Source organism: Morus notabilis, unplaced genomic scaffold, assembly GCF_000414095.1.
Source record: "Morus notabilis unplaced genomic scaffold, ASM41409v2 Scaffold172, whole genome shotgun sequence".
Lineage (NCBI taxonomy): Eukaryota > Viridiplantae > Streptophyta > Magnoliopsida > Rosales > Moraceae > Morus > Morus notabilis.
In genome coordinates this window covers 56,152-75,651 of record NW_010362230.1, presented here as the reverse complement: position 1 = coordinate 75,651, position 19,500 = coordinate 56,152, and the positions used below count along the sequence as shown (strand labels likewise).

Here is a 19,500-nt window from a genome sequence, read left to right as displayed (position 1 = left end):
AGCAGGACGTTGGGCACCGCGACCGCGACCACCACCGGCAGATGCTTCCTGGGGCTCAGAGCTCTCCCCTTGATGTGGTTGATCAGTTCTCTTCTTCCTTACCATCTTGGCGACTGCATTTACAGACACATCAACAAAATAAGCTTAAAAAAAAAAGAAAAGAAAAAAAAGCCCTGTAAGATATAGATGTTGCAAGGAAGCAACCCAATCACAGACAGAGGAACCGCTGCTAACAAAACACAACAAGGAAAACGGGGGAAAGAAAAGGCAAATAATCAAACTGTAAAAGAGAATCAAGAAAACAAAAGGAAAAGAAAAATCGAAACCAAAAATCTACTGTTTAGCATAAGTCCAGTACTGGAAAACCACAAATAATCGCGACAATTACTCTCCAAACAAAGGAAGAAACAAAACAACAAAACGAAAACCCTAGAGAGAAACTTTCTCAGAAAACAAACAGCACAAAAATCACTCCAACAAGGTCTAAATAATGCACGAGATCTACGATCTAACACAAAAGCAACAAAACACATAGAAAAAGAATAATCAAAACGGAACCCTCAAAATAGATCGGAGAAAGAGAACCCTAGCTGCTCAAGGCCAAAAAGCTCAAACAGATCCAAACCCACTCAGACACCTCCAAAACAACAAAATCAACCAAAAGCGAGTGAAAATCTCCGTCACATCAAAGAAAAAATGGCAACGAAAGAGAGAAAATGGACAATGGCAGAAACCCTAAAACCGCCAATCCATAACCAACCTCGACAGAAACGGCCCTAGGAAAACCGCCTTCACCGTCCCGGAACGCAATGGCGTCAAAAACGCAGCCAATCGAGTGTACGACAGAACAACACTCCACTCTCTCCGCTTTTTCGAGAGAGAGAGAAGGAAAGAGAAACGAACAAGAAGACGAAGAACCAGAAGAGAGAAATTAAATAAGTGTTTTTTTTTTTTTTCCCCTTCCTTTTTTGATCTTTGCGAAAACCCCAACATTGTCATCCACACTCTATTTATATATAGAGGGGAAAGCAAAAGGTAGGTCTTTGAAAATGACACCTCCGTCTCTCTCTTCTCTCTCTCTCTCTCTCTCTCTCTCTCTCTCTACTGTCTCTCTCCTATTATTTTTTTATTTTTTTTCTTTGCTTCGACTCATCACTCTCAGAGTGTTGTTGACTGGGCCCCACAAGTCACTGTCCTATCAGGGTTGTCCAGCGTGGAATATGACGTGGTATTTTGCAATATGGGGGAGATTTTCCATTTCTTTTTCCTCTCCGGTCTCCACCTTTTGAATTTTTATTATCACAATGAAAAATTGCCAATAATAACGCAGTAATTTGCTGAGTATGATGTTTATTAATAGTGCTAAGCACTATAACAAGTTCTATCTTATTAAGGCCTATCATGGCCATGGATGGAATCTGCCCTTCTACATTGGTTGAATACAAGAATTATATATTTGTTTACAACTTTCATATTGAACTTATATATTGTTTTTTTTATCAAAAATAAAAGAAAACTTGCATATTGATTCATATACTATTTTCTTTTCAATAAATATGACCTTAAAAAAATTAAAACCTCGTTCATTTCACCGATTCGAGTTTTTAGTTTTAAGTTTCTACAGTTCAAAGTTCTTAAAAAATATCACATTTAACTTTTTTTACTACACTTAAAAGCTCTCAGAAAATATCACATCTCAACTTGAATTAAAAACTCAAATTCTCATAACAACAACTGATAATATTTTAAAAGAAAAAAAAAGTAATGAGAAAAAAATCCATCATTTAGTACATAGTGGTAATATTAGGTCTCGTTTGCTTCGCGGATTCGAGTTATTTTCTGAGAGCTTTTAACTGTAGCAGAAAAAGTTAGATGTGACATTTTTTGAGAGTTTTTAACTGTAGAAACATAAAATTGAAAACTCAAATTGATAAAATGGACAAAACTTAGTGTGTTAAATGATCACAATAAAACTTTTAACCCAACTAAGCACAACTGGAAGGAACACTCTAGTCTCCAACCAAAATAAATAAATAAATAAATAACAACTATCCATTATGGAGATGGAAAATTGTCTCTTTTCCTATTAAAGTAATAGTTAAAGTTATGTTGAGTGGATTATTAGCAGATAAATGAGAATAATGGTGAATATGGTCTTGTGATAGTGCTAACCACTATAAAATTGTATCTAGTCATATACATTATCATATGTTGGGTACAAATAATGGATTTACACTTTACATATGGCAAAATATAAGATTGACATTGGTCACTATGATAGGAAAAATTACATAAATAAACATTTAAAGGTTTTTTGTTGGAAATGGTGTCTTAAAAGAATAATGATTTTATTATTTATGTAATAAAATAGAAATTTATTATTTTACGTACATATATTATTGTATACTTTATAAATATCATTAAAAATTCAATGATTATTTACGTGAGCTTAAATATTATATGTAAAATTCAACGATTATTTACGTGAACTTAAATACTAGAGGATAATATGTAAAAATCTTTAATTAAAACATTATTTATACATGTTATTGAGATCAAACGAACTTATCTGTGTCATTGATATAGATTGATATTAAATAAATGTATTTTACATATTAAGATTATGTAGAATTGAGACAAGACATATGTACCAACCCAATTTTTGGACCGTAACTTAGCTTACTTAAACATGATTATCTTTACTTAAAACCTTGTTAGACTTAGCTCATATTCTTGATTCCTAAAATTTCAGGGAAATTTTTTCTTTAAAAGCTATCTTCATATATTCGTTCTTACTTGTTCACAAATATAAAGACGAATTAGAAGTCTTATAAAAGTGAATCCCAACTTTATAGAGAATAGAATCTCCTAAAATCGTGTAGTCGTGTCATGCTTCGCATATACCATAGATCCATGTATATAAATAAATATAAATATACTAGAAAACTTACTCTTAGATTTTGAGGTAACTAGTAGTTTGAACATAATACACTGTTATACTTTGAATAAATGACTATTAAAATTCTTTATAAGATATTATAAGATTACCCGATTAATAGACTAAGCTCAAATAAATAAATTTTTAAAACTTATACTGGTTATCACAATGCGGGAAAATACTTTAGTGCGGAAAATATAATGTGTAGTGGTATCTAAACCCTTGCCCTCATCGCTTTGTGCCGGCTAGGCAATCCATCAAGTATTTGTAGTGCAGGAATTATCCTAAATTGCCTACAACATGAATAATTTAGTGAGCACAAATATTCCTCACAAAAATATTTTTCACATAATAAAATCATCCATTTAAAATACATGTACAATCATCCACTAAAATGCATGTCCATTTATGCTTCATTATGGAATATCCAATTATTATTTATTATAGGATGTCCATTTATTGATGTTGGGCTCTGTGCTCATACCAATGCGCGTGATCATGAGGAGTCGGGAAAGTGACCTAAACCTTTAGTCCGACTATCTCAAGATCTAAATTAATTCTACTGTTGACCTCCCTTTTAGAATCGAAGGATAATTAACCTCCCTTTTGACTCTAGAGATCCAGTAAGACACTTAAACTATATTTTCATTACATTGTTCTTTTACTTAGGTGAACATGCAATGTTGATCATGTCACGTAAGTATTTATCATTTTCATTACATGAGCCTTTTATTATATGTGAATATGCGATTATGATAATGTTACAAAGTAATTAATAACATGTGCTCTAAAAAGAGGCAATATAATATTTCCATCATGTTCACCTTCATTGATGCCACAAAGTATGTTATACAAATACTATAAAGGGTATACATCATATCACAGAGAAGAGAAACAAACAACATTTCAACATTTCCTTTAAATACATATGCATTGTGTTCTTCATACATGTCACAAGGTATAACCATTTATAATTTACCTTGTAAGACATACTTTACATCATCATTTATGCCACAGAAATATATTATTGTAAAATACTATATGGGCATAATACTTGGCATTCATATCACAAAGAATATACGCAGCGCAATTAAACAATCAATTTCTCAAACATAACATTTTGAAACAATTCATGCTGTAGGTGAGGTTTGTACTCAACAAACGGAAGGTCAGATAGTGCATTGGTTACAATCTTTCCGGTGCGTGCGTTGTACAGCGCATCAGAACCTCTGCCCACACCAGCCTATCCACGAATCATCGCTTGCCACGTCGCCCCCGCGTCAACAGGTCTACTCCCAACTCTCCAACTCCGGTGCTCTGCAGCTCACTTTAGTATTGCCAAACTTAGATGCCATGCGACCGTATTTTGTGTCATAGAATGGAGGTGGTCATTGAATGTTGTCCATCATTTGTTCCCAACAACATACGGTTGGATCTACTTTGAGCTAAAGTACTGTCGGACTTTAGACAATTAATTGCACGATAAGTTTATTTTCTTTATCATGTCTGTGATTAATATAACGAATTAGTTAAATGATTTATTTTCTTTAATTATTAAGACGCTACGTGATTGAAAGAACACAACAACCGTTGAAGTTAACAGCAACGAGCCCAACTTAAACAAAATTTTTCTGTCTAAATGTACGTATTGTAAATTTCATTAATAAAATTATTCAAATTATTTTAAAAATCCATGAAATTATATATGTTATTGTTTTATGAATGCAGGTACTTCGCATGTCATTACATGCGCGATGTAATGCTTATCAATGTTAACTGGCTAAGGTAAAAAATTATGCTAATGCCAATTTAATAAAACTGTTAGTAGAGTGAGGATATTTTGAAAAGGGCCACATTCAAACGTGACAAGTTGTGTATAAATATTAATTGAATAAAATTTGTTTTACTCGTATTAATGTTACTATAATATTTTTTTTTATATCCGTGAACTATAAATTGTAGGCAAAACACACGGGAATAAAAAGGCTACTAGTAGAAAAACGTAAAAAACAGAATATTTTTGGGTGCAGTTTCTGATTTAACGACGGTTTTCTGTGTGAACCGTCATTAAACATACATCTTAGACGGTTTTTTTTTTGTTTTTTTTTGTAAAACCGTCATCTAATATTCACTTATGCGCGCTAAAAACAAATGTTACTGTCAAAATTACATGACGGTATCTTAAATAACCATCGTTTAATGTTTAACAACGGTTATAAACTGTTGTGAAACGTCTCAAAACTTTAACGACTAACAATACGACGATGGTTATGATTACCGTGGTAACTTATAACGACGGTATTCTACTAGTGTTCCTATGCCTCAACTCGCAGACTTGAGAACCACAAATGTAACATCTAGCAAATGCATTATTTCTAGAAACTTCTCGGTTCTTGGGTGCTTCAGCCATGGCATCAAGGCTTGTATAAAGGTGGAAGAGAAAGAGGGGAGTCAAATATAAGCAAATTCCCATGATGACATCTAATTATTTAAAATGACAAATAATAAGCCTCCACAAAATCATAATCTTGTCATGCACTTTTCTTTAAAATAAATATAATAACTTAATATTGCCAATGGGCAATAGCCTGTATCCCCATAAAAGACCAAGGCCAAATGCAAGATTGCAGGGCTCAAAATGAGAATTTCTGTTGCAGGTGAAACCTGAAATTTGACAAGCCACTAAAAGCACAAAATTACCCTTGCCTGATTGAGTTGTTTAATATTGAACATCAAATTATATATGCCTACTTTCTGACCTCAAGGGTTCATGGGATTGATCAAGATGGAAGCTTGCTATGCAACTCTGAATCTCTATAGATGTGCCACTTCTGGTATCTCTGATGCCCCGGTAGAACAGGTCGAAGTCGAGGAGCAGTCGTGCAATTCGGGCAGCAACAACCCCTTAACTCCTTCACACAGTCCGTGCAGCATCTGAAATCAAAAATGCATACGTGGAACTATTATGATATAATTAAATAAACATTAGTCCAATGCCATCAATCTAGCAACAAAAGAAGTTTAATAACCAAGCTGAAAGTGTAAGAATATTCAGTCTTATTTAGTTGAAGAAGAAATGATTTTGCTAAAACGAAGTGGAAAAGCTGCTTTAGTATCTCTATAAAGATTCTGGTAGCCGCGTCTAAATGTAGGATGGTAGAAAGAGGAGATCTTAGAGACGAAGGGAGAGAGAGCAAGAACTTTTTCTCTCTTTTTTTGAAAGAAGAGAACAAGAACTTAAGACGAGGGAATCTAGAATCTCAATATTCATTTACCAGCCAAGTATGAATTGAAAATACACAATCTCTAGACCTATTTTTAGAGAAGTAAAACATAACAATAAGATAAACTCAACCTAATTTTGACAAAACCGAAACACTCTTTAAGTTCAAAACCAACTATGAAAAATTAAACATATCCTAATATTCATTAAAAGAAAAAGCCTGAAAATGAAATGACAAAAAGCTTACAGAAAAAGAAGGTTGCAGTCAAGATTTGCACAGTTCCTATGCCTCAACTCGCAGACTTGAGAACCACAAATGTAGCATCTAGCAAATGCATTATTCTTAGAAACTTCTTGGTTCTTGGTTGCTTCAACCACCGCTTCAGGCTTGCACGAAGAAGGTGGGAGAGAAAGACGAGAGTCAAATACAAACAGATTCCCAGTCCATTTGACTGGACCTTCGTTTTTCAGATAATGAGAGACACCACCCTCTAAGCTGAACAGATTTTGAAAGCCTCTCTGCCTGCAAGATGAAATTAAACACCCTAAGGTCTGAGAAGGAAAAAGCATTCAGCATTCTAACAATAACAAATGTTAATTCCTTTCCCGCACAACTGTTCCATTATTACATGAACTCTCTCTATGTGGCAGGTAATTTTATTCAACGGTAAGCAAACGGAATGATTCCAATTGCTCAAGTATAAATATCAAATGGGAAATTATGCAGGCCAAATGGAATGCTACAAAAAATAGTACCCCACCATTCACTTCACGATCAGATATTGTGTTCACTGTGAGCGTTGTCAACCAGTCTATGCACTCTCCTTGTCAAAATCATATGAAAGTCTTATCGAAGATCCTACAGTACTTAAAGAAAGTATTTGAAACGCACTTGATGAAAGGATTTATCCTTATCAAAAAAGAATAACCTTCGAGAAGAGTTGAAGGCCATTTAAAAAGGTGATGTCGGATTTTTTAATATTGTATAATAGACATAAGCCTTTGGTTCCGTATAAGTACGTGAGAAGGAATAGATGGGCATTGGTTTGAGAGTTAGTTGGCCCCAAGATTCTATAAGTAATGAGTAGTTTTTGTAAGGCAGTTAGTGACTCTGTGGAGTTGGTTAGAGGGAATTTGTTGTATAAATGGGGGAAGTACAGGAAAGGTAGGGGCAGGCATTATTTTGGGAAAATACAATACATCTATATAAACCCATCTCTTCCTCATTCTTTTCCCGCATCAATATGCACTATGGCTTTATGTATCCTAACTTTCGTATTGATATCCAAATGTCTGACCAATCTAATAAAGAACTAAAAATTAAAGGAGACAACAAGTTATAAGATGAAGAGCAATCTTGTTAGAGAACTTCGTATTTAGAATGTATATATGTTACCGCAAGCGTAATTTGAAGTTTGGGTTTTGTAGCTCCAAAGTACTCCTGGCAGACTGTTCATAGTCCAAACTAGGTTTTATCCATTAAACAACCTACAGAAGACCTGAAGAAAAAAGAACAGACCTTGTTCTCCAATCTAGTGCATCCTACCACCAGTGATGCGCACAACTTTTCTAGGTTTATTTGATTTTCATATGGAGGTCAAACTCCATATTGTAATGCTGACAGATCCCAGCATGTAACTTTTGTTAAAAGCCCATGCACTGTAGATTAGAGTCGACAAAACTTCATGAGGGATCGAGTTTGTCATCACATAACAAAAGATCCTCGTTGCAGATTTGAGTCTGTTAAGCTCTTATTCACGGTTAGTAGTAGTGAGACAGAATTGCTAGGAAAAACTAACGGAAGCTTGATTTGTATTAATGGCGGAAGATTGGTTACAAGTAGATAAGGGGATTTTCGAGAGATCCCTTGCTCTCCTAAGATTTCCACTTCTCGGAAGTATACAAAATGGTTCGATCCCCCACTACTCTACCTCCTGCTCTATTTATTCTACTCAGCCTTATTCCCCTCACTAATTCCAATACTAACTAACTAGTAATTGCCTAACTAACTAGTAACTGCCTGCTGACTCAGCCACTCCTATTTCCTCTTCCCGAGTTCCTTCCTCCACGTCAGCAACCACTTGAGTTTCAGCTGCAAACCTTGGCTCGTGGTGGCGTTTCCTCCGAGCATATGTAAAACGCACGGGGGGCTTATCATTACCCCCGCCCCAAAGACGCACCTTGTCCTCAAGGTGAAAGTGAGGAAATCGTGCATCAATAGCATCATACGACTCCCACGTATCTTCATGTTCCGGCAATTGAGCCCAACGAATCAACACCTCTAAATCAGAACGTCCCCCATGAGACGTGTGTCGCACCCCAAGCAGATCAGCCGGCTCTGCGCACAACTCCAATTCACCGGTCAGCTGGGGTGGCAGAGACGAGTGGGCCTGCCCTTGTCCAACCACCCGACGTAGCTGAGAAACATGAAACACCGGATGAATAGTCGCTGAGTCTGGCAAAGCCAAACGATAAGCGACTGGCCCCACGCGATGTATAATCCGAAAGGGACCATAGAAACGCGGACTCAACTTCTCATTACGGCGGCGAGCCAATGAAACCTGACGGTAGGGACGAAGCTTAAGATACACTAAGTCGCCCACAGCAAACTCCACATCTCGCCGTTTACCATCTGCAATCGCTTTCATCTTCTGTTGAGCCCGAAGGAGATGGAATTTGAGTAGATCTAACATGGCATCTCGATCTTGTAGTTGGCGCTCCACGGAATCCACAGGTGACGACCCCACACTGTACCGCAGCAATGGTGGAGGCAAACGGCCATAAACCGCTTGAAAAGGAGTCATGCGTGTGGCAGTATGAAAAGAAGTATTGTACCAATACTCGGACCAAGCCAACCACTTATTGCACTGCTCGAGCTTATCGAAAGTAAAGCAACGAAGATACGTTTCCACACTCCTATTAACCACCTCGGACTGGCCATCGGTCTGTGGATGGTACGCCGTACTGCGCGAGAGGGTAGTACCCATCTGTTTGTGTAAGTCGATCCAAAAATGGCTAAGAAAGACTCGGTCCCGATCCCGAAACAATGGAGCGAGGGACCCCATGTAGCCGAACCACCTCCCGAACAAACAGAGTTGCAACCTTCTCTGCGGTAAACGGATGGCTTAAAGCAAGAAAATGGCCATACTTGCTCAAACGGTCAACAACCACTAGGATTGTATCGTAGCCCTCCGAACGGGGTAGGCCCTCAATAAAATCCATCGATACATCTTCCCACACCTGTTCCGGAATAGGTAAGGGTTGCAGTAACCCTCCCGGGGCCAAAGTGGATGCCTTACACCGTTGACATATCTCACAACGGCCTACATAAGCAGTAACATCTCGTTTCATTCCTAACCAAAACCAGTCGGCCGCAAGTCGACGATAGGTCTTCAATCCCCCCGAGTGGCCACCCAACACTCCGTTGTGATATGAGTGTAGCAATCGCTGCCCAATCGGAGACGTACGAGCCACCACCATCCTACCCTTCTACAACAAACGGCCTTGCCTGATAGAATCCCCCGGAAACGCAGCCGGATTGTTAGGCAATTCCGACCAAATCTTGGCTAACCGGTCATCCTGCAACATCTGTTGATGGATCTCTTCGGTGTTGACAAATGTGGAAGCTGTCATGGTAGCCATAGCCGGCCCAACTACTACTCGTGACAAGGCATCCGCGGCTCTATTCTCAACCCCAGGTCGATAGTGGATCTCGAAGTCATATCCCAACAACTTGGTAAGCCACTTTTGGTGTTCCATGCTAACGAGACGCTGCACCAACAAGTATTTAAGGCTACGCTGATCCGTTTGGATCACAAAATGATGTCCCAAAAGATACGGTCGCCACTTTTGTACGGCTAACACTATGGCCATCAACTCGCGCTCATAAACTGATTTGTTCCGTGCCTGAGCGAATAGGACTTGACTGAAATAAGCGATGGGCCGTTGATCTTGCATCAAAACTGCCCCTAAACCAATCCCCAAGGCATCTGACTCAAGCACAAATGGCTTTGTGAAATCCGGCAATGCTAACACCGGCACCTGCGTCATTGCCGATTTCAACCTTTCAAAAGCCTGCGTTGTCTCAACGTCCCAACGAAAATTATCCTTCCGAAGCGAGTTGATTAAGGGCCCAGCACACCTGCGTCATTGCCGATTTCAACCTTTCAAAAGCCTGCGTTGTCTTAGAGTCCCAACGAAAATTATCCTTCCGAAACAAGTTGATTAAGGGCCCATCGATTTGACTATAACCCGCCACAAACTTGCGGTAGTAGCCTGTCAACCCAAGGAATCCCCGTAACTCTTTCAAATCTGTGGGAGGAGGCCAATTAACGATGGCCTCTATTTTGGTAGGATCAGCCGAAACACCTTCTGCAGAAACAATATGGCCAAGGGACTCGATTGAACGCTGGCCAAAACTACACTTCTTAGCGTTGGCATATAGTTGGTATTGCTGCAAAACCGCCATTACCTGACTCAGATGGCCTGCATGCTCCTCTAAGGAACGGCTATAGATGAGTATATCATCAAAAAATACGAGTACGAACTTACGGAGGAAGGTGCGAAGGACGTCATTCATGAGCGATTGAAAGGTCGCCGGAGCATTAGTGAGGCCAAAAGGCATCACGAGAAATTCGTAGTGGCCTTCATGTGTACGAAAGGCTGTCTTTGGTACGTCCTCGGCTTTCATCCTGATTTGATGATATCCCGATTTAAGATCGATCTTGGAGAACACCATTGCGCCATGCAATTCATCCAAAAGTTCTATTACCGGAATTGGAAAACGATCGGGAACTGTCTCCTTATTCAAAGCGCGGTAATCCACGCAAAACCTCCAACTTCCATCCTTCTTCTTAACTAGCAAAACCGGACTAGAATACGGACTAACACTTGGTTGTATTATGCCCGCCGCTAACATCTCCCCAACCAATTTCTCAATTTCTGTTTTCTGAATATGAGGATAACGATAGGGTCTAACACTTATAGGGGAGGTTCCCTCTTTCAAAACAATTGCATGATCCTTAGTTCGAATCGGTGGCAATCCTCCCGGCATTTCAAAAACCTCCCTATACAAACTCATTACCCCTTGCAATTCCAGGGGAATTTCCTCCTCTTTAACCGGCGGTCTCACTCCCAGAGCCCCTAACTCCACCCACACCCTTTGCCCCTCATGTCTCAAGGCCCTCATTAAAGCATTGAGTGTTACTGGTGACTTGTTCAATCCCGGGTCACCTTTTAACGTCACTTGCCTCCCTCCCAAACCGAACTTCATGAGTAAGGTCTTCCAATTCACAGATACAACCCCCAGGGTTTCCAACCATTGGATACCCAATATCAAATCTGAACTTCCTAATTCCAGAGGTAGAAAATTTTCAACTATTTCAATTCCTTGCATGGAAATTAATACTCCCCGGCACATTCCCTCTCCTCGCACCGCTAACCCGGTTCCCATCACCACTCCATACCCCCCCGTCCTATCCACTTGCAATTTCAATTTCTGAACCAATTCGCAAGAAATGAAATTGTGGGTAGCCCCACTATCTATTAACAAAATTACCTCACACTCGTGGACGATTGCTTTAAGCTTCATGGTTTTCGGGGCTGTCAATCCAACGACTGAATTGAGGGATAATTCCACCATTTCTTCTTCTTCAACCATCCAAGTCTACTCTGTTTCCGCCTCACCCTGTTCCTCTTCCTCACGGACAATCAAGACCTGTAACTCCCGCTTTTGGACAACGGTGACCGAAAGAATACTTCCCATCGCACCGATAACACAGCCCTTTCTCCCTCTTAGCCTGCAGTTCCGCGTCAGTCATCCGTCGAAAGGGCGCCGTTCCCGTGCCTTGGTTCGTCGTCTTCCGTTCGTCCCAACTCTTCCCTTTCTCGTTCGAAACTCCATTAAAACGTAGACCATTTGTGGTCGTTTGGCCACCTTTTGTTCATTAAGTCCTCTTCCCCAAACCGGAAACGTTGGGCCCTGGCCTTTTGGGCCGCGTACCATAAGGTTACGCTCTTCCACCCTCTGGGGTACTTCCATAATCCGGCCCAGCCCAAATGGTTTCATCAACCTTATCTCTGCCCGTACCTCAGGCTTCAATCCATTAACAAACGAACTCTCCAGAACTTGCTCGGAGATGTCCGTCAACGGCGCCGCCAGAACTTCGAATTGCTTCCGGTATTCTCTCACCGTCGTCTCCTGCCGGAGGGACAACAACTTCTCGCACAAGCTGCCTTCTTGCGTCGGTCGGAATCGTTCGAGAATCATTACCTTCAACTCCGCCCAATTCCGAATCATCCGCCGTCCATCCTCCCATTGAAACCACGCCAAGGCTTCCCCATCGAGGCTGACAACTGCAACATCATCTCGCACAAGCTGCCTTCTTGCGTCGGTCGGAATCGTTCGAGAATCATTACCTTCAACTCCGCCCAATTCCGAATCATCCGCCGTCCATCCTCCCATTGAAACCACGCCAAGGCTTCCCCATCGAAGCTGACAACTGCAACATCCAACTTTTCGTTCTCCGTCAGGCCGTTCATCGTAAAGTATCTCTTAGCCCTAAAAGTCCAACCATCGGGATTTTCGCCGTTAAACGTCGGCATCTCCACTCGTCTGGTCCGACAGTCGGCGCGCGTTCCAAATTCACGCGGTTGCCTGACTCTCTCGCTCGTCTCCTCTCCTGGCGTCGCCTGTCTCGCCGGAGCTTCTACTCCGGCTGTCTGGAAATTCCGTCGTTCTTGGTGCTGAATATTCATCAGTTCCTCCATTCTTGCCAGCAGTAAATCCATACCTTGCTCCAGTCGAGGCGTCGCCTGTCTCGCCGGAGCTTCTACTCCGGCTGTCTGGAAATTCCGCCGTTCTTGGTGCTGAATATTCATCAGTTCCTCCATTCTTGCCAGCAGTAAATCCATACCTTGCTCCAGTAGGGGAATCTTTTTCAATTCCTCACGCACCTCCTCGAATTCCCTTGCGAACTCCTCTCTCGTTCCCTCGGCCTTCTCCTTCTCGCGGTCATCAGTACGTCTCGTCATCCAGGAAAGTGCTCTGATACCAAATGTTAAGCTCTTATTCACGGTTAGTAGTAGTGAGACAAAATTGCTAGGAAAAACTAATGGAAGCTTGATTTGTATTAATGGCGGAAGATTGGTTACAAGTAGATAAGGGGATTTTCGAGAGATCCCTTGCTCTCCTAAGATTTCCACTTCTCAGAAGTATACAAAATGGTTCGATCCCCCACTACTCTACCTCTTGCTCTATTTATTCTACTCAGCCTTATTCCCCTCACTAATTCCAATACTAACTAACTAATAACTGCCTAACTAACTAGTAACTGCCTGCTGACTCAGCCACTCCTATTTCCTCTTCCCGAGTTCCTTCCTCCACGTCAGCAACCACTTGAGTTTCAGCTGCAAACCTTGGCTCGTGGTGGCGTTTCCTCCGAGCATATGTAAAACGCACGGGGGGCTTATCAGAGTCCTGATACATCAGATTTGTGCTTATAATTTTGTTACCTCTAACTTGTTATTATGTTAGTTTCTAGTCGTTTTCAAGAGTTATTTATGTGTTTTTAGTTTACTTTGTAGGTTAGTGTCAATTGGAATTCGTAGGCCAGTTTTTGAAGAATTTTTAGAGCTGAAATGTAGGAGCGCCGAAGAAAATTGAGCTTTGCAATACAAAAACCCAAGATCAGAGCGCCTAGGCGCCATGCTTGTAGTGTCGTGGCGCTACGTAAACACACAGGGACTAGAGCCGCGACGCTACTCTAGTGGTGACCTAGATTTGAGCTGTTTCAATCTTCAAAAAATTACAAGATTGCCATTACGACTCCGTGACTATAAATAGGAACTTTAGGGTTCTTTTATGCACTTTTGACCCGAGAGAAAAAGGAGCTTACAGTACGGCAAAGGAGAAGAAGAGACATCTGGGAACAAAGTTCAACTTCAAATTTGACAGTTAGTTTTTCCCTTTTCTATTTCTCTTGTGTTGAATTTCGCTGTTATTTCGTTCTACCACATGAATGTTAGTCAATGTTAGTGAATTACCGGAATAGAATAGGAATTGTCTTGGTGAAACTTGTGTGCTCTAGTGTTTTCTTACCATTGAATTTCTTTGTTATTTTATTTTTTTAATAATTCATTCATGAATTATTGTTTGCCTAAATAAAGTTGAAAGTATTATAATTTCAGTAATTGTTAAACTAGTCTCCGAGGGAACGATACTCTATTATCTTCACTATATTACTTGAGCGATTCGTGCACTTGCAAAAATTCACATCAACTTGTGCTGCCAAAAAGGTAAATGAAAATAAGAGATAAATGACAAAAAGAAAAAATGACTTGCCTTAGAATTGTAGAATATACATCACAACGGATACCTCCAGTACAATACATCAATATGTCCGTTTTTTCTTTATCAACATCTGCTAAAGGATCTGATGCAGTAACCTGAATGAGCATAAACAGATGAAAAACAAGAAAACAAAAATGAAATGGAAGAAATGTATTCATGTCTATCACTGCAAAAGAATACTTTCCCACTCTTTTATTTTTATGTTGATAACACATGATTCCATAGATCTAACTTCCGTGTGTCTACAGGTATTTCTGAAGAACTAAAGAAACTAGAGGCTGCAACCTTCATATATATAAATTTATCGGTTATCAACCCAGAGATTTTTTTTTTTCAACCTAGCAACTGCAACCTTACTATTAATACATTACAGCCTATACAGATATACTTAAACAAGAATCTACTTTTTTTTTTTGGATAACCTGGAGTATCTAGGCTTCTTTGAGGATTTGACTAATCCCTAAGGGTGTGTGTAGACCCTCTTATCTGTACACACCGGGACAAACTGAGGGAGGTACCCCAAGGGGAATCAAACCCAAGAACTCCCACTTGTAAGGTGAGGTCCTGAGCCACTTAAGCTACCCCTTGGGGGAAAACAAGAATCTACTACAATTGATACAAAGCTCTTAGTTTTCCACACAAAGCAAGATGTTCAGCAGTGATCAAGGCTCTAATCAGCTTTGTGGGGTCAGTGGCTGGGGCGACTCTGGTGAAGTGCCTTAACAATTTAGCATTCATCAGCTTAGATCTAGCTCTTTACAGAAAGTCTTGCATGTTAGAAAGGAAGAATAGAGTTTGAGGGTTATGTTATGATCCATTCGCTTTTGACATGTCCACATTCAGTTTTGCATAGAACCTGGAGCCGTTTCAAATCCTTTTAGAACCCTTCAGCCACCAAATTGACATTATAAGTCTTCACATTTCAGTTTCTATGGATCCTTCAGTTTTGCATAGAAACTTCTAGAAAGTTTCTTTCTTTCTCTCTCTCTCTCCTTTTTTCCCCCCTACTGTCTACCTACATGATGTTTTTAAATAAAAGCAACAGAACAGAGAATTTTATTAAGTTTTAAAGAACAAGATGGATGAGAGATAAAATATAACGTACAAAATACAAAATATGTTGACGGTGAAAATTCGTCAACTCGGAATTTAACCTTTTCGGGAACACTCGCGTCGTGACTCTCTCAAATTGACTGAAATATAAATGCAGAAAATTAAAGAAACACAAAAATGTATAGTGGTTCGACAGAATCTCATTGCCTACGTCCACTTGTGGATGCACTAAATCTCAAAGAGTATAGAAGATCTCTCTTAGAGTAGAAAATTGTGCATAGAGACTAAATGAGGAGTTTAACCCTTATTTATAGGTTCTCTTGTACATGATATCTCTATCTCTAGATCACATTATGAGACAAGCTTCTTTATCCCCTTTTTAGATAAGGATTTACTTAGATTTATCTCCACATTTAATTATTTGTATTTAAATACATGGCTGTAGTTGATAATCTATATTTGCTCTTCTATTTGAATTTGAAGATAAGAGTTATCCTCTCCTGATTTGGCGGGCTTTATGTTGATCCTCTGTCTTCTCCCACACTTGTCGACTCCTCTACACTAATATCCTCGTGACCTTATTAGGACTTCTTGTCCACATCACGCAACGTGGTATAAGATGCTCAACACGAGGTTTTCTTTTTACATCGTTATCTCTCGACGGCTAAGCCCAATCGTGGCTTTTGTATTTCTCGACGGCTAAATAGGAGGAAAAATCAGAGATCTCGACTATGGCGTAACAAAATACAATACAACTATAGGCAATAGTTTCCAGTCATCTTTGCTTTCTTGAAGCTATTCATATCCAAAGTCAAGTTCGCTAACCATGACAATGCATAATTGACTTTACCTCTGGCTCTGATAACCCAAATGAAGTGCTCTTGAAGCAGTCCACATCAGGTCGTTGAGCTCCATCAAAATGACCAATATCCCATTCATAACCTGATTACTAGCAAGTACAAAGTCTTCAAACTTACAACGCTAATTTCAAGCAGCATAAAATATAATGAAAAACCAAATAAAGAAGAAAAATACAAGATCTAGATGAAAAGATCCAACTTTTCCTGCTACTAGTACAGCCCAAACAATGAATCATCAGATGAAAACACTCTTATCCCTCAAGGAGAAAAAAATATATATTAAACTCATGAAAAGCAACTAATTATGACATACAACTTAAAACTTAATTTTAACCCACATAAAATCCCATATATAAAAAAAGAACAAAGAGAATTTTACACCACGTCTTGAGTGCACCTTACAGTGCAAAAACGCCCCATCTGTTTGTGTCTTGGTTATGAATTAGACACTGCTAAGGAGATAAAAACATAATTTTTAAACTTTAGAGGGAAAATCCTTCCAAATATATTATAAGGTGTAGAAGATGGACCGGCCTATACTCTTCTATAAGAAATTTACAAGTACACAAATCAGAGGACAACAATAGCATATTCTTTTACACTGACTGAAGGATAACCCCATCAAGCAAACAATCAATCAATTCATTTGATTCTCTCGTTTGGGATATAAAAAAGATGGAAATTTCCAAATCAAGTTTAAAATCAGATAAGAAAAAAGAGAATTTGTTGGGGGAAATTTCAAGGAGAGCATATGTCAGTCGAGGAATAAAAGAGAGAGTGTCTAAGTAAAGAACTCATTACTTGCTACTGAGTTGCAGCAAGAAAAGTGTGTGTCCTTAGATTTCCCTTCTTTTCAAATTTTGGTTAGAGCAAATATGTTGGGAAAATGTCCCATCATTTTGCGTCTAAACATGATCAATTTTGTGGATCTAGAGTCACGTCAAACAAATATGTGATGAAGGTTCAAACTAAAATTGCTTCTACAACTGGAGCTGCTTTCGGCACTTGAAGAGTAAAAAGAAGAAACACATGAAAGAGTTCAAGGAAAACAACTAGAAAGATGACTTAAACAAAGGAACAAAATAAAATGAGTGGCAGGGAAACGAAAATACGAAAAGTTAAGGGAGTACATACCATTTCTGACATCCAATAAAATGTAGTTCTCATTTGAAGAATCATCAGCTGTATTCACTTCTTCTAATCTTTTTCTCCACTCAGATGGTGATAGTCGCGTTGCTCGCATGGAAGGATCGAGCAAAGGAAGTTGATCAACACCTCCTTCAAACTAGTTTGGACAAATTAAAACGTTACATTGTATGTTAATGTCAGCTACCCAGAATTTCATTTATTCAGAAATCTCTCTACCATGAAAACAAGAAATCTACACTTGTACACATTGTAGAAATTAGACTTTCTAAGGCGATCTCCGATACAAATGAAATACAAATGTTAAAGACAATGCTATATCTGGCACCAGAAAGTGTGGAATAGCATCTTTGATATGTTATTTTGATTTGTTCTCCAATACATAATGCCATTCAAATGTTATATATATTTCTTAATAACCATTAAGCATTGAAAGTTGTAAAAGCAAACTCTCGATTACGAAGCTAAAAATGAGAAAATGAAGAGAAATGACATTATATAGAAGATAATGTGGCTTGCCTGAACTAGTGAAGGCTTATAGCGCAATTTCAACTTTGGAAAGGCATGGCCATTTACCGCAGGAGAAACCTGAACTAAAATATCAGAAAATCTTTCATCTTCTCTTAACCATTCCACATATGCCAGAGCATCTTTTGATGGCCCACTGTACTGCATATACACCAAATAATAACACAATCATAAAACGATATGTAAGCCGAAAAGAAAAGACAAGAATATGATGGAAAATTATACATGACAAAGTACCTGTGCATTAATCCCTTGCTCGTTTAGATATATTCGTCCATGAATGTCAAGGCCCTAATATTAAATTGAAATAATAACATGTCAATACCAGGATAAAAGAAAGGTCTCTGGAAAAAGATATATATATATATATATGTATATCTATCGAGAGAGAGAGAGAGAGAGAGAACCTGAAGGAAAGAGAGGTGGTTGGAGACCTCTGCATGTGGGTCGTCAATGAAGACGAAGTGATAGAAGTTGATCACCAAGAAATCTTCCGATTTGCACAAAACCCCATTTGCTTTTGGTTTTGCATTTGGTTTTGTGGGTGTTTTTTGGGAGAAGGAAAGGAAGCGCTTTGGGATAATTGAGCAAGAACAAGAAGCTGCGAAGCCTAGTGGGAAGTGAAAAGGGTCAAGTCTTTTTGGAGTGAATATTATTGCAGTGCAGAGGCAGCTCTGCGTATTCACTCTACAACCTATCATCCTCTCTCTCTCCCTCTACTCTCTAGTCTGTAGGAGTTGGGCCATTTTGGTTTCTGGGTAATGAGCATAGAAGACCAGCGAATGGCGCACATGTTGTTCACCTCACAACACAGGGACGTATTAGTTATTTACTCTTTTACCCTTAAACTTATCGTCATATGACACGGTCATGGTTAACATTCTTAAAGAATCGAGAAATTCGTTTCGGCTCCGCAGCGGAGCGGGGGAGAGTTCGCGTTTTTATGATCCATTCATTTTACCGATTTGAGTTTAAAATTTAAGTTTTGTTACAGTAAAAAATTTTTAAAAATAATCACATTTAATTTTTTTACTATAATAAAAAACTCTCATATGAAGTCACATCTTAACTCGAATAAGTAAACTAAACGAACCCTTAGTTTTAAAAAGAAAAGAGAAAGTCAATGGTGCGTTTGGTTTTGTTTACCAAACGTTTTTTAAAGAGGAAAAAATGAAATTGAAAACGAAACGCCGTTTGTTTAGAAAATACTTTAAAAATAAAAATTAGGAGAATGATTTTTGTGAAAGAATTTAAAAAACAGTTGAAAGTTGTTTTCATTTTTCTGTTTTTATTTTTTAATACTTATCAATAATATTATAATATATTAATTAATAATTATAATCAAACACGATTTCACTATTTTATTATACTCAAAATAATCTTTTAAAAAACTAACCAAACG

General features: G+C 38.8%; 2 protein-coding genes across 3 annotated transcripts in view; both read right to left on the bottom strand.

The window, feature by feature from the left end:
• The window catches only part of LOC112092224 (protein argonaute 1), an 8,323-nt gene extending 7,388 nt beyond the window's left edge, over positions 1-935 (bottom strand). The window contains exons 1-2 of the mRNA XM_024167773.1: positions 761-935; positions 4-113 (exon numbers count right to left, since the gene is read on the bottom strand). Of these exons, the coding sequence (XP_024023541.1) occupies positions 4-105 (102 nt within the window). The 5' untranslated portion in view covers positions 106-113; positions 761-935. The remainder of the gene's footprint in view (positions 1-3; positions 114-760) is intronic.
• A 4,518-nt stretch (positions 936-5,453) lies between these two features.
• On the bottom strand, positions 5,454-18,873 carry LOC112092221 (rhodanese-like domain-containing protein 8, chloroplastic). Of its 2 annotated transcripts, XM_024167762.1 has the most exons (8): positions 18,506-18,873; positions 18,336-18,389; positions 18,090-18,239; positions 17,559-17,709; positions 16,415-16,506; positions 14,503-14,606; positions 6,409-6,684; positions 5,454-5,872 (listed from the first exon to the last, which is right to left on the bottom strand). In XM_024167762.1, exons 1-8 carry the CDS (start codon positions 18,797-18,799, stop codon positions 5,719-5,721), a joined length of 1,275 nt encoding a protein of 424 aa, XP_024023530.1. In that variant the 5' UTR covers positions 18,800-18,873; the 3' UTR covers positions 5,454-5,718. The 2 variants fall into 2 exon arrangements, with proteins under 2 accessions (XP_024023530.1, XP_024023531.1); XM_024167763.1 differs by lacking the exon at positions 16,415-16,506 and having other exon boundaries at positions 14,503-14,593.
• Between the last annotated feature and the right edge of the window lie 627 nt (positions 18,874-19,500).